The sequence below is a fragment of the Citrus clementina genome, unplaced genomic scaffold (genome assembly GCF_000493195.1).
Source record: "Citrus clementina cultivar Clemenules unplaced genomic scaffold, Citrus_clementina_v1.0 scaffold_7, whole genome shotgun sequence".
Classification (NCBI taxonomy): Eukaryota; Viridiplantae; Streptophyta; class Magnoliopsida; order Sapindales; family Rutaceae; genus Citrus; species Citrus x clementina.
Genome location: NW_006262075.1, coordinates 15,800,085 through 15,815,846, shown reverse-complemented (window position 1 = coordinate 15,815,846; position 15,762 = coordinate 15,800,085). Strand labels below are relative to the sequence as shown.

Genomic DNA, 15,762 nt, shown 5'->3' with positions numbered 1-15,762 from the left:
TCGACTCAAAGTGAATATTTATTACTGTTATAGTAAGAAATAAAAGTTGAAGCAGAAAGGAATGAACATGTGTAAATGGGATGAGAGACCATGTGCCTATTGTCTTTTACATATATTTGTATCTATCATCTTTCCTCTGTTTTTTTTTTTTTCAAGTAATATGTTGTTTTCTATAGTATACGCTAGCAAGTAATTCTGCAGAATGAATTTTAGAAAAGAAGTATGTTTCTAGTAAAAACAGTTGAATAATTTTTTGAAATGCACCTATCAAGCTTTTATCTAAAATGCACTATCAATGTTTTGAGAATTTTTTTTTTCAGATAAGATAATATATACCCCTAGTCTGCAGAATATATTGTATAACTAGCATACCAGGAAATCAATTCTTCTGGTGGAGATTCTTCACTGAAAAGTTGCCAAAGAATTTGTGCTGCATTTGGTGGGCAATGTTGCAAAATTCGGAGCCAAGATCTGTCCCCACTAACCTCTTTCAAACTACAGGGTGATTTCAATTTTTGTGCATAATTTTCAACCCATAATGAGATGGGAAACCTCTCCAGTTTACAGCAACTCCAAATCCCAATTGTTTGCACGAAATCACACTGCGCTTCACCAGAGTACATGAACCGTAATTCAGGTAGGTTACTCAATATCAGCTTCCGCAGACTCCTCCAGCAAACTTGGGGATTAGAATTCTCATCATCATCTTGTTCAATTACCTTCTCCAGATTTCGACAATTTGCGATCACCAACTCTTCAAGGTTTCTAAGACAACACCAAACCCCGTATTTGAAGAGATATTTTAAGCCTTCGCAGTTGAAGATTTCCAAGAATTTCAAGTTCTGAAGATTTGGTATTGTCATCTGAGTTACAGCATTACAATGCACAAGTAGCAGTTCTGATGTATTCCATGGAAGCCATATAGGATCATTGGGGAACTCTTTCATGAACGCTAAGGTATTGCCCCGCAATTTGCCTTTGCCCAAGGCACCCACAGAAAACTTGTAACTCTGGAGCCAAAGCCAGTGTTGAGAACTGATGTATTCCTTGAAACTTTGCAAACTAACAAAAGTAAAATCAAAAACATTCAAATTTCTAAGTTTACGGACATCCTCTATAAATGCTGCATAGTCCTCTTGCATTAGGGACCGTGGTAAACAAAGCAAGTCGCATCCAATCATCGAAAATTCTTGTAAATTATGGAGACTGGTAACAAGATGGAGAGGGAAATTCCTCACTCGAGTTCGAGAAAGGTTCAGGAATAAGAGTTTTGTTAAGTGATTCATCCCATCCGGGAATTCTGCTATACCGCTACCGGAAACATCCAAAACCATCAACTCCACAAGCTCCGCTAGAGAAGGAAGACAAGTCAAGTAAATGCAATTTTGTAGAAGCAGAACAGTTAGATACTTTAAAGAAGATAGGGACTTTGGCAGAATTCCCATGGAGGTATCTGATAGGTTAAGAATTTTAAGGTTTGGAAAGCTGTTGAAGAAGTCATTATCAAGTTGGAGGTCAAGTGGGTTGCCTTGTAGAAACAATGTTGTCAACTTGCAAAACATGGGGCAAGTTCGCAGCTCTCTCAGATTATTTCCCATCAGTGACACTCTCTCAACATCTCCAGACCAATCTTCGTATACAAACTTTCTTAGTCTACGCCCAGGCTTGAAGAACCAAGGAGTTTTTTTCTCCATTTTCGAAGCCATATCAAACATAAGAGGATGCATCTTAACAATCTCGTTCTCATCAGATATTATACCAACCAAAAAGGAAGCATCTTTAAGTTCCTCCAGTATCTCTTTGGCTTTACCGAACCTTTCATCTATGCCTTCCATTTCTTCACCTAATAAACCTTCCGTCATCCAATCCTTCATCAGCTCCTCTGCCACAAAAGCATGATTTCTTGGATACATTGCACAGTATAGAAGACATTCTCTGGTGTTGCACCCGTAACTGCTATACTTATTCAGTTGCTCATAGCCAAGCTTCAAATCTCGAAATACCTCCTCTTCTATGTACTTTAAGCTGCTAAATGCATCCAATTCGCTCATCAAAGCTCTTTTCCACGAGATAAAATCAAAGCCGATAAATTTCAGGTGGTGCTTTGCAAATGTTATAATTGCCAGCGGCAGGCCACCACATTTCTTCGCTATATTCTTCAAACCAAACTCAATCTCTCCTTCCAAGACTTTTCCCGCAAGACCAACTTCATTTATGAGCAATAAATAGGCTTCTTCATCTGTCAGTAAATTTAAAGCAAATCTTTCACGACACTTCATTTGACGGCACAGTGAAGAAGATGGAGAGGTTATTATTATTCTGAGGGAATTGGAAAGTGTTGGAATTCCAATTTCTTCGAGAGAAAAGGCTTTCCTCATATTATCTAAAATCAACAAAATCTTTCCCGTCTCCAGCAAGGTTTGCAAAGCGTTTTCTAACAGAATCGCGTTATCTCGAACACTTTCATCACTTGAAAGAACAAAATCTATCTTACGGGCTATTTTAATTTGTAGCTCCTTAAGATCATCTTCATATGATGCTTCCACCCAAATGAAAGTATTAAAATGGCTTCGATATTGATTTAATATTCTATTATAAACATGTGCCCCAGCCTCCGTCTTACCTACACCACTGGCTCCACAAACACCGAGTACTACTGCACCCTGGTTATAATATCGGATGTCATTATCCACAGCGTTCGAAATTATCTGCTGAATAACTTCAGTTATATCACGTCCCACTAAAGTACTTCTGCAGATTCTTGTAAGTTCCCCCTGCTGATATTGCCTATCAACTGTGTTAATTCCTCGATTCCGTTGAAACTCATTTGTTAACTCATTTACGCGTTCCTTAATCCGCGAAATATTTTTTCCAACAAGGTACCTTCTTCGATAATCTGCTAAACACGTACACCAGCAAAGCAAACTGCCTGTCTCAACATTGCAGCAATCTCTAATCATGTCAAGTGTTTTGTAAGCATCTTGCATCCATCTATCCTCTGCAGCCTCCAACCCGGATCTGAGTTTAATTTGAATTAGTTTTTGCAACTTGGCCTCCTGCTTTTCAAGCGTCCGCAATTTATCTTCCGAATTTTTTAGATAGCCATAGCATTCCTCAAGGGGCTGCCGTACACAAGGTGTTGAACTAATAACTGCCGTTGCACACCCGATTATGCCGGAAACAATAGCAATAATTTCTGTGGCTGTCAACAGATTAAACGAACGAATGATTAAATAAGCACTATTTTAATTATAAAAGTTAATTCAAGATTTTAAAAGAATATATATATATGTGTGTGTGTGTGTGTGTGTGTGTGTGTGTGTATGTATGTATGTATACAGAAATATTTTGGAACATATATTTTTCCGGGCACATCCGTTATAAGTGTTTTAATTGTTCACAATAATTTTATGCTTTCATGGTTGCGATACATAATTGTCTCGAAGTAATGCATATACATCAATTCTTTCTTGCCATGTGCTAGACATTAGTTAACTTTTTCTTTTATGTCCGATGCAAATGATTCTATGCTCCGAATCCAGAAGATTTCAAGCCATGAAATATATATACAGATATAGCACGTTGAATCTTTGCAGAAACGTTTGCAGGGGTTGATTACGGTGCTTTTGTTGTATATGTACAATGTGCTTTAGGTCTCGGTGTAGGGGTTTGTTCCGGTAAACAAGTGACTAATAAGCAGACAATATGGATCAATAGAAAACATCAATCACACAGTACAAAGAGGACAATAATTTAGTGTTCACCTCAAATTGGTCTACGTCCACGGATGTGATAGATGTACATTATGAAAAGTTAAAAGCGTATGCATAAATACCCATAACTCAATAACAGATATTAGTAATTCTAGGAGTTCCACCCCTCTTCCCACATTTCTATGGAGCACTCATGAAACAACCACCCACTGGTAAGATATATATACTATCGGCTTTGGGCCCAAGCAAACTTGTTGCTAGTTTAATGAAGGTCACCCCTTTTAAATTCGTCACTCGCAGCCGTCCTAATTAATGTAGGATGTCCCAATCTATCTTTTACTAGAGCAGACCTTGATAGCTGTTCTACCTCTTGCTAATCTAAGGGAGGTCGCTAGGTGACGCAGCGAAGTAGCAAAAGCGGATTGATTGTGTAAATAAACTCTAAATATCGTTTTAGGACTGAACCTAGCGAACGCTATTCGGCTACATCGTAATCGAAGCATGATTAGATTTTATTCTAATCCAAATAACTCAGTGAGTTTTTAATGACACTTTACAGTGAGATTAGTTGACATTCTAATCCAAACGATTCTGCCAAGAGTGATTTTGATAGATAATCCCAAAAACAATTATAAAGCGAGGTTTTTATTTAATAATTGAACTAAAAATAACAATGATTAGGGCTCTCTATTTATAATAGGATATGTAAAACATACTTTCCCAAGTTAATTTGGAAGGAAAATTAAATCACAATTATTTAAAGACTAAAGCACATACCATAATTAACTCTAATTAAAAAAGGAAAATATCAAAAGATCTAAAATAATAAAATCCTAAAATAACCTAAACATCCTGTATCATTCTCTCCCACTTCAAAAAAACTCATCCTCGAGTTTTGGTAAACGATGAAACTTGTAGTGGAAAAGCAATGCATCTTGGAGCTTGAATTTATAATTTTTTTTCATCAAGCTTTCTTGAAACTCAAAAATCTCTTTGCTTTATCTTCTTCTTGATCTTGCTACTTACTCTCTAAAAAAGTGAAGTCTTGTAAGCCTCTCAAATCTTTTACCAAATCTCACTCATTGTTCTAGCCAACTGACTTTAACTTTGCAGCCTGGTCTTCTTCAAGAACAACCTTCTGACCTCCAATGGGAATAGGTAAAACCATTTCAATCATATTATCTTAAAAAACCAATGGCTTTTCCTCAACTAGAGCAAGTTGCACAGTCTCAATCACGTCATTAGTTGCAATATTTGAATTATAAATAGGTTGTAGCTGACATCTCAAAGGAGTCTTCTTTCCCAAGAATAGGTCAACTTATTGGCATATCTTTAGTCAATATCTTAAGGACATTCAATTTCTTACATGTATCTTTAAATAATCTATGCACAATCTTATTAGTCTTGGCTATAAATTCTCTTTCAAAGTGCCACCCAATTTGTGTGACTAAAAGAATTGCTTTTAAGTTTATAATAATATTTACGTCGATAAAAATTTTCAAACTCAGAAGCATAATTAAAAATTGATCTCATTCATTGTCGTCGTACAGAATATTAATTAACCAAGAGGGATGAATCTCGATCTTAATATTTGCTTCATACGACTCCATGATCCTAATTTAAGAAGGCCTTTGGGAAATACTCTACATCTTTGCACTTTGATCCACAATCTAAGATAAAATCAATTACAAATTGTACTAGATCATACTTTAGCGTTCCCATAACATGAAAGTATACCTCAATCTCATCCAATATGAAAGAAAATATTCAGGGCCACAATTTTTACCAAGCTTTTAAAAGATGAGGGCTTTTTAATATTTCAAACGCAAATACAAAGCCAATGGCAAAATTTTAGATAAGGCTTAACCCTCGAATTTGGTGTGAATGATAGCTAATTACAGTGATTTGGAGCGTCCACGATCGAATCTAATAGATATGGTTGTGACGATTATACTGATGCAGCAATGAGAGATGACTCATGGCAGTGGAGGTAGACTGAAGTGGTAAAACTCGTGGGTTTTCAGGGTCTTGTGGGTGGCTTATGGTTGTTTTACGATGGTGGATGGCTGGGATTATGGTCAGCGGTATCTAGGGACTGTGGTGGTGGTGTAAAACGATAGAAAATTGTGGTGGTTTGGCGACACCGAGCGAGTGGAAAGTTCACGGGCTTTGGTGATTCACAGTGGCTCTGGTGGCTACTTTGAGGGATGTGATAAACGGATTTTGGTCGGTGAAGGTAAGGAATCTTGTGGTGGTAGCGACTAGCTCAATTGTTGTGTTGGATGGTAGTTATAGCAACGACAGTGGTGGTGGGTGTGGCGGCAAGGGTTTCTAAGATTTTGAGAATTTTTTTCTTTTTTGTTTCAATGGTGGACTTAGTAGGGATGGATGTGGGAAGTTATGAAAGCTATGCAATTGACATATAACTGCTCTGATATCAATTGACACAATACGGTAGTAAAAGCAGATCGATTAGGTAAATAAACATGAGAAATCAGTGTAGGACTAGACCAAACTAATGTGATTAAGTTACACTCTAATCAAACAATTTAGATCTCTTTCTAATCTATATGACTCAATGAGATTTTAGCGACACTCTATAGTAAGATTAGATAACTTTAATCTAAATATATATGTAAGAAATATTTGGATAGATAATCTTAAAGAGAGGTATAAAAGAGGGACTTTTATTGAATAATTGAACTTCAACTAACAATGATTAATTAGGGTAAAACTTATTTTTTTAAATTAACTTAAAAGTGAAATTAAATCATTATTATACTGAAAATAAAAGAGTAAAACACATTCTATAATGGATTCTAATTAAAAATAAAAATATCAAAAGAACTAAAATAATAAAATTCTAAAACAATCCAACGATGTCCTACATCACCAAGCCTTTTAAGTTCATCACTCATATCTTTCCCAATCAATGTAAGATGTCATAATCTACCTTTTTTGTCGCCCAATGATGTTTCTAGCTGTGACCATCTTAATTGGAACCATCTGCACACTTCCAATTAAGAGTGACTCTAATGCCAATTAAAATGACCTTGCTCAATAATAAGATACACTTTGTATTAAACTTCATGCATGCATCTTTCACCCTCATATTTTTAATTCTTGGTATGGACCCAAATGCATCTTTCACCCTCATATTCTGAGGTCACTCCTTTTAAGCTTGTATAATTTCTTATATTTCTCTTTTTTAATACTTTGTTCACTAGCTCTATCAAGATATTTCTCAGTTGTCGATGCCTCACTCATATATATGTGTGTGTGTGTTTGAGTAAGGTTTTGTGGGTAGTATTGACGTTCCTAGAATAATTAAGACTCTGAATAGGTAAACTCTAATAAAGAAGCGATAAAAGGATTATATTAAGAAATCTTCTAAAATTGGTATATTGAAAAAAGAGATATATTTAGTAGCATGCGAATTATGTATTGATTTCAACCAAGAGATGCTTATATTTCCTTATTATGAGATAGACACATTTGATTACACTATTTTGCAAAACACTTTATACGGCCCTCTTTATGGAGAAAAACTTCGGTAGAATCAGTCCATTGCGTCAGCATATTGGAGTGGCAGGACCGGTCACTAATGCACTAACAATGGTAACACAATGGGTTTTATCATAGAGCCACTAATGGGTCATATTAGAATCCAAAAATTTAATATTATAAAACTTATGGATCACACTTTTAGAACCCGCTATTATGCTAAATGGCAGAGCATCAGCTGATCCGACCACCTCAGTGGGATATACAAACATTCTTTTTCTAGAAGATGTAAAACTTCATAAAACAAAGGTCAAATTATATGTACCAAGCCACGTCGAGCACAAAAACAAAAAAAGTCTCCGAATTAGAGAGCTAAATAAAACCATCCAACCGACTGTGTAAAGTTAGATGTATGCCTAACTTCCGTGACAAACTCCGTTCATTAGAGTCTTTCTAATAAATAATTTAAAAAAAAAATCTATTTACCAATAGGATTTAATGATCATTAGAAGAGGATTTTTTTTCCCATTTTGGTCCAATCTTGACACTTTTTAACCCGTCTCAACTACTGTAGGCAAAGGTCTCTTTAAAATCATAATTATATATAACTCTCTTTAATGGACTCTAATAAGACACCACAAATTATCAGTGTTAAGATCTTAACTCAAACTATCCTAGATCTTCAGTCAATGACATTAGTTAACAACAAATAATTACTAGAACAACTAGACCAAAAGAAACTTACAAAATCGAAATAAAAGCACAAAAAGGTGAATAAAAACTATAAGCCATCCCCGCAAAAGACATCAAGGAGGCTTTGGAGGCTTCAATGGTGGAGTTTGGAGGTTCCAATGGCCTAGAGTGGGGGCTCGTCAAGGAGGCTATCCAGCAAATTTCTTTGTAGTGGTGGCTTTCCGTGGTTTTATTTTAATTTTTTTTCCCTTTTTGGGACTTTTTCTTGTTTTATTGTCTTTTATTTTCTATAATGTTCCAGTGGTTCAACAAAATCATCGGGTTTTCGATATGAGTTTCTCTATTCAGATCTTAAACTACAGGGACAACATTATGTTGTCTTAGCATGCACTGCATACAATGATTTTCTTTTTGTGATTCGAATGTGATCATCACCTGTAGTAGGTCAGATGAGTAGATTATGTCAAATCCGTAAAATTTCTCCCATATACGTAATTAAATCTTAGTATGTGAACTGTTTTTCATTTCGGCTATAATGAATTCATTGTGAACGATCGATTCAACCTTTATTTATTTGCCATGTTTTGTCTTAAGTATTATAGTCAGTAATGTTTATACCCATCCACACCATTTATTTTGATTTTACAAAGCTGATGGAAATGCAGTTAAACGATACCTTTTTAAACTTCTTGTACGTAGTCAAATGATACTTTGTGAGAAACATTTTTCACTTTAGACAAACATAAAATAGTAAGTTTGATAATTTCACTTAAAATAGTTTATATATAGTAAATGACATTTATGCCCCTCCATAGAATTACAGGTGGCAATACGGGTCAGGATTCGTTTATTTGATTCGATTCGAATTAAATGGGTTTGAGTTTGAAAAAATTGATTCGTTTAATAAATGGGTGAATTCGATTCGATTCGATTCGCTAATTAAACGAATCGAATGAGGGTTTGAAGATTTTGATTCGTTTATTCGTTTAAGATTCGTTTAATAAACTGGTCATAAACGAATCGAATACAGGTTGAGTCGTTTAAAATTCATTTATTATTCGTTTAATTAAATTACTTTTTTTGTCCTTAAATTTATTTAAAAACTTTTTAAAATATGAAGGTTAATATTATAATTTTAAGCATAACACATAAAGCCAAAAACCCAACCCTAATTTTACACTTCACACGCACTTTTCCCTCATCTCCTAGCAACTCAGCCGCCACTGCTACATTTTGCCATCTCTTTCCCTTCATTTCCATCTCCAAATCCTTTTCTTTTTCTTTTTAATTTTTGCATCCAGCAAGTGCTACGTTTTGCCACTGCTCCATATCTTTTGATTTGTGTGAGTGTGATAAGTAAAGTTTTGTCTTGTTTAATTATTATTTCCTTAAAAATATTACAAATTTACTATATATTTGGTATTTTAAAATTTTACAATGATTATTATCAATATTATAGTATGTTAAATTGTTAATAACATTTTATTTACTTTTTGGTGTAGGATTTTTGTTTTCAATGTGAAAAAGACAAATGAAGAGAATTAAAGAAATTACCTTACTTTATAATTTGAATTTGAATTATTGTTATTTGTATTATTAGGGATTTGTAATTTGGTATTTAGATGACTGCATAATATGGTTTGAGTTATTTGTATTTTGTCGTGGGATGTTAAACTTGTGATTTTTTTATATTTTATTTTACTTAATTTTGTTTATTAATTATATTTTTCTAAACGAATTGTAAATGAATCCTGATTCTGTTCGATTCGTTAAGGATAAACGAATAATAAACAAATCCATATTTTATTCGATTCGTTTATCAATTATATTAAACGAATTAAACGAATCGAACCGAATATTCATTTAATAAATTAATCAAATCCGAATCCGCACAATTTTGACCCAATTCGTTTACGATTCGATCCAAATTTGATTCGTTTATTCGTTTTGTCACCCCTGACCATAGTTTGTTTTAATTTAATGAAACTAACAAAAATGTAGTTAAATTGATACCTTGTCAAACAGAAAGTAGCAGATTGATGTTATGCAAGCATAATGCTGCTGATTTATTATAATTACCCAATTTTAAAGTTCTAATTAACCAGATCAAACAAATTAGACCTTATGTTTATGTATCGAGAAAAAATGAAATAAGAAACCAATGAACCCAACTACATATCCATAAAACTAAATCACAGAAGCATACCTGGCATTGTCGAACTCCAAAGGCAGGAACTTTCTTCTGGCGTTTTAGATTTTCTTTTTCCAGGATCCGACAAGTGACGGAGCTACTGGAGTTTCTCTCCTCAGAACACACTCAGCAAAGACAAACATGTATACTACATTTTGAAGTCAATATAAATCAACCAAGTCTACCAGTATAAAATATAAAATGACCATGGCATTGACTGTTTTTCTTTCTCTCTCATTCCTTTGCACATTATTGCATATATCGTACTTTCTATTGATCGTTTTCCATCAATAATAAAACTAAAGAAGATAAGGAAGAACTTTGATTTTTAAAATAAAATAACAACAAAGGCTAAGCACTAAGCAAGTGGATACAATAAATTTATAATTAACTATACTTCAAATTGCAATATAATAATCTAAATCCCCAAAAAGAAAAAACATCCGTCATTTGCGGATATCACCATTCCAAAGCATTATTATATTGCCATTTGAAGTAGTTAATTATAAATTTGTCATAACTGCGGACTTTATGCTTTTGTATTCAGTCCAGAGAGTGATTTATGTAATATATATGTCGGGTTATCATGTGGGGTTTACTTTAGATTATTATATTGCAATATATTTGAAATAGTTAATTGTAGATTAATTTGTTGTATCTGTTATAGATCTAATGGAAATATCCTAATGCTTAAATGGAAATTGTAAATGAAAGAAAATTAATAACTAAAATTAAAAAAAAAATTAAGAGGAGAATATCGAGAGAGGAAATGATAGCTAACAGGCTTTTGGGATTTTATATTCAAATTCTAAGTTTAAAGCTCACAACAATATATTCACGCCTATTTATGCCAATTGATCGCGGCCATCTGCGCCGCACTCCATTTATTTTTCTGCAGATTAGATTGTACTACTGAAATTATTAACCAATGAGAACAATACTTGCAGAGCATAGCAGAGTCGTATATATAAATTTGGGGGGGGGGGGGGGGGCGAAGGTAGGAGGCGGTTTACCCGGGCTAATTTCTTGAAAAAAATTAATTAATTAGAAATTTATTCTTTATTAAAACTTATAGTAAAATATAAAAATATAACTAATAATTCTAGTCAATATGTATTTTCTCTAAATCGAAAAACTCACTCAAATTCCTAACTAATTGATCTAATTATTCGAAGTCTAAATTCGCCAAAACTCGGTTGTTCAAATCATTAAATTGTCATCTTATGAGTGACAGTCATCAACCTCTGCTGCACCCGCATACTCGTACTGTTTTTAAATTAGCTATTAGCTTATACTTTTGTCAATTTTATAAAATAATTAATAATTCTCTAATATATTATTATTACAGACAATATAATTCAAATACGATAATATATGAGTTTTCTTTTTTGAAGAATCGGACAACATTTCGTCAATAGTGTTTTTTTAGTTACATTGTACTTTTATAGTTTTATTATTTGTTTTTTGCTTGTCTAGTGTATTTTAATAATTTCATTTGTATAGAATAAATTTTTTGAGAAGTAATTGAATTTAAAAAAATCTAGCCCACCTTAAAAAATAGTGCTAGCTTCGCCACTGTATATATATATTACATAAGATTATTGCTCAAATTACAACTCATATTATATGATACTACAACTGATATTTACAAATTAAATTATTATTGGGACTAATTTACATTAACTCTTGTGAAACACTTCCCAGATTTTTAACCTCACTAATATTCGAGAAACACCCACTCCACTCACATTTCACATGAGAAAATACTGTATTTCACTTAATTATTAATAACTGAGGTAGGACTAAATCCCCCATAACACATTTATTGGGGATCAAACAATTCTTATCACATAAGTGAGAGCAGCTGCTCTAGCCACGAGTGGCTCAAATAAAGAATCATATTAAATAGAAAGAAGTGGGAAAAAAACAATTGTTTATAAAACTTGCCTTTGATGAGCGTTACTCCTAATGGATGCTCTTTCAATGATTAACTTGATAGTCTGTCCAAATGATGCATGCCGAAGCCATATATTATTTTCTCAAATGTTGATGTTGGCAGAGCTTTAGAAAACATATCTGCAAAATTATTTGTTGAGCATATCAGCCATGGGTATAGAAAAACTTCCATTGAGTTTAGTAGTGTAAGCAGCCTAATTTTAATATACGATTGTTATGATGTCCGCACTTAAAGATAATTTATAGGTGTTTTGAATGTAATGAATGACAGACCACAACCGTACATAATATTCTCGACTTACTTCATGCAAAGCAATGATTTTAGAGTAGTTCAAGGACGTAGCTACAAGAGCTCGCTTCCTAAATTTCCAAGAAATCATTGTGCCATTATAAGAAAAGATATATCCAGTTTGTAAATGAGCTTTATGAGGAACATATATTTAACCTGAATCAATATAACCAACAAGACTTGAATTCTTCAGGAATTTTCATGTGTGTATGCATACATATGTGTGTGTGTGTGTGTGTATGTGTATGTGTGGTGTGTGTATGCACAAATAAGTTGTCACTATATCCATAAAATGTAAATCAAGCCCTTCAAACATAGCCAAACTAATCAAATATCAAAATGCAACTACACTCATTACTAGTGAATACGTCTCCTATAATCAATATAAGATCTCTATGAGAAACCTTGTGCAACAATTGTGCTTTATTTCTAATGACCTTATTCCTTTTGTTACATTTATAAAGAAATATCTATTTATATCCAATGGGCTTAACATTAGTAGATGTTTCGACCTACAAGTCTAAAAACATCATGTTTAGCTAAAGAATTCAATTATCATCATTTATTAAATCAATAGCCACAATAAATACAAAACACTATCGATGAATGTTTCATTACAATTTTATACTTTCTGTTTGTGAGTAAAATTTGTAAACTTTTCTTCATTTTGAGCTACATTAAAGGGTTGGCCTATATCTAGGATATTTGTCTCTTTAAGAGGCAGTATCATAAAGGGGCACAGGTCTCATCAAGGTCCTTTTGCTCGAAAGGAATGCTTTGACTTACAATTTGATCATTCACAGTAACAGTATCCTGACTTTTCATTTTTCTTTTCTACAAAATATTGTCTTTTCAACTATGTGGTCCGAAATGCTTCAGGCATGCCATAAACAACTCATCAACTGTCTTTTTATCAAAATGGTTAGTAGGAACAACCACCTTTCCAAGTACCATTTGTAGTTGATATATATGACTTAGTTACTTTAAATACATCTATAAATGCATCAACAAGTGATTTACAATTTGCTAGAAGTGAATTATCCCACATACTTCGTTAATTATCCTAAGTACAATTCATTATGTGGCGGCTTTTTCTCTCCCAATAGAGGAAGTTATGTCTCATCAATGACAATTTGCACAAAAAAAAAAGTAAAAAAACCTCGATAATAAGCTCAAGATATCTAATAATAAATAATGAATTAAAACCCATAAAAATTCCTAAACATCATTGAGTTCCTATTTCAACAAGATGGAATTGTACAACGCAACCAAAGATGTGCAAATGAGATGTATAAGTTAATGCCCTAGTAGGCAGTAGGCAGCAGGCGTCAAGCGAATCAATGCTGCAACATGAAAAATAGCACGTCTTCATGCAGAAGAAGGTAATTGGATATGTAATAACAAAGTTCTTGCAATTATCTGAATTTGCTTAATAGAGGATTCTACTAATCCATTATGAGTGTGAATGTATGGTGCTGGGATCCTAAGTGGCCTGCAGTAGTTATTAAAAGTTGTAGAAGTGAACTCACCAACATTGCCTAAATAAAGAATATTGATTGGATAATCTAGGAATTGTGTGCGTAACATGATAACCAATGCAAGCAATCTAGCTAATGCAATATTACAGGTAGATAGTAAAAAATGCAACCATCGTACTAAAATATCAATCAAGACCATAAAATAACAAAATAGACCACTAAACGGGTGAATTGATCCACATAAATCTCCCTAAATTCTTTGTAAGAATGATGAAGATTCAAGACCAATCTTAAAAGGAGATGGTCTGACTAATAATTTATCTTAAGAACAAATAGTGCAACTATTCTCATTAAATAAAAGAATCTTTAAATTCTTTAGTGGTTTCCATGAGAATTTGCAATAATTTTATGGATAATAGTTAATGCAAGGTGACCAAGACATTATAACATATGTGAAAATAAAAAAAATGAAAAAAAATGAGGCGGTTAAAAGATAAAATAAATAAAAGAGGAGGCTGGAAAATAGGGGAAACAGTGACACACGTGTGAGAGAGTGAGAGAGAAGCTGTCAAAACCGACCCATTTGACCCGAAATTCACCCAACCATATCTCGTGATTCCGGCCAAGCAAGGTATCAATCGAAAGCTCGTGAGATGCTAGTCATACCCCAACCATCATTGTTGCTGAAAACCGACGGGATCACCGCTGTTTCAAGTTTGAGAAACCGCGGCCAAAACCCATCATCACCACTGTTGATTTTACCGAAATTGGACCACACTACCACCTCAGTTTTGTTCCCCATGACTCCCTCTTCAATTTCTGACCATCCATAGCCACCGAGAGTCGTCGATTTGTCATGGTTCAGTTGTTGGAGTTTCACGGCTGCCGAGCTAGATTCCAGCGTTGTTGCCGCGTGTGGGAGCTCACCACCGGCACTATTAGATCCAGTGTGATTGGAACTTTCAGACTTGAGCTTTCCTGCCAGCATTGACTAAATTTCTGTCACCATTGACCGGCGAGGGCAATTCGGTAATTTTACATTTTGAGGGCGATTTTGTAATTTCTGAGTCCGTGGATATTTTAGTAATTCCTGAAATTGAGGATTGGGTGTAATTACGATTCCGAGGGTAATTCAGTGACTTACGACTTCAAAGTATTTTAACAATTTACGGATACAAGAGTATTTTAGTAATTTTATTGACACGAGAGTTGTAAATTATGGATAGATTTTCGTTTCGGTTTTATTACATAAATTTAGTCCTAATTATGATTTATGGAAAATAATTATGTCTTTTCCTTTATTTAGGAGGATCTGCGAGCGAGAACCAGACCGCGAACGTGGACGATAACTGAGCGTGAACACCGTCACTGTGATTTAATGATTTCCTCGAAATGGATTTTATATACTCATTTATAGTATATTAAAATGTTTGGTCAATGGTTTTTCGTATCGACTTTGAATGAAATATGATAGTATTTTAAAGACCAGATAAGTGGATTTAGATGTGATAATGAAAAGAAATGTATGATTTAAAGTATGATTAGAATGTATATGAATATGAGTATAGAGATTTTTTTTAAAAGCATTGGACAATACCCTCCCCTCCAGATACAGTGATACATATGGGATGAGATGAGAGACCTTTGGGGCCCATCTGAACACACATAGAGGCTTTGGGCCGTGTGTTTGGGCTCTTCTACCTTTTGGGGGCATATGGATGCGGTATGATGATTGCAGAGATACAGATATGAGATACAGACATATATTGAGATACCGATGATACAAATGATACAGATGAGATACAGGTCTTTGGGGCTTGTCTAAGTACACATAGAGGTTTTGGGCCATGTGCTTGGATGCTTTTATCCTTTGGGGATTAGATTATGCATGAACAAATATAATGAGATCTGAGATGGTATTTCCCTGTCTATTTGTGT

The 15,762-nt window shown here is 34.0% G+C and overlaps 1 protein-coding gene across 1 annotated transcript; it reads right to left on the bottom strand.

Moving 5' to 3' along the window:
* Positions 1-338: 338 nt before the first annotated feature.
* Positions 339-14,812, bottom strand: LOC18036752 (probable disease resistance protein At4g27220). Its single transcript, XM_024181234.1, has 2 exons — positions 14,491-14,812; positions 339-3,202 (listed from the first exon to the last, which is right to left on the bottom strand). The coding sequence occupies exons 1-2, from the start codon at positions 14,810-14,812 to the stop codon at positions 339-341; spliced, it is 3,186 nt and encodes a 1,061-aa protein (XP_024037002.1).
* Between the last annotated feature and the right edge of the window lie 950 nt (positions 14,813-15,762).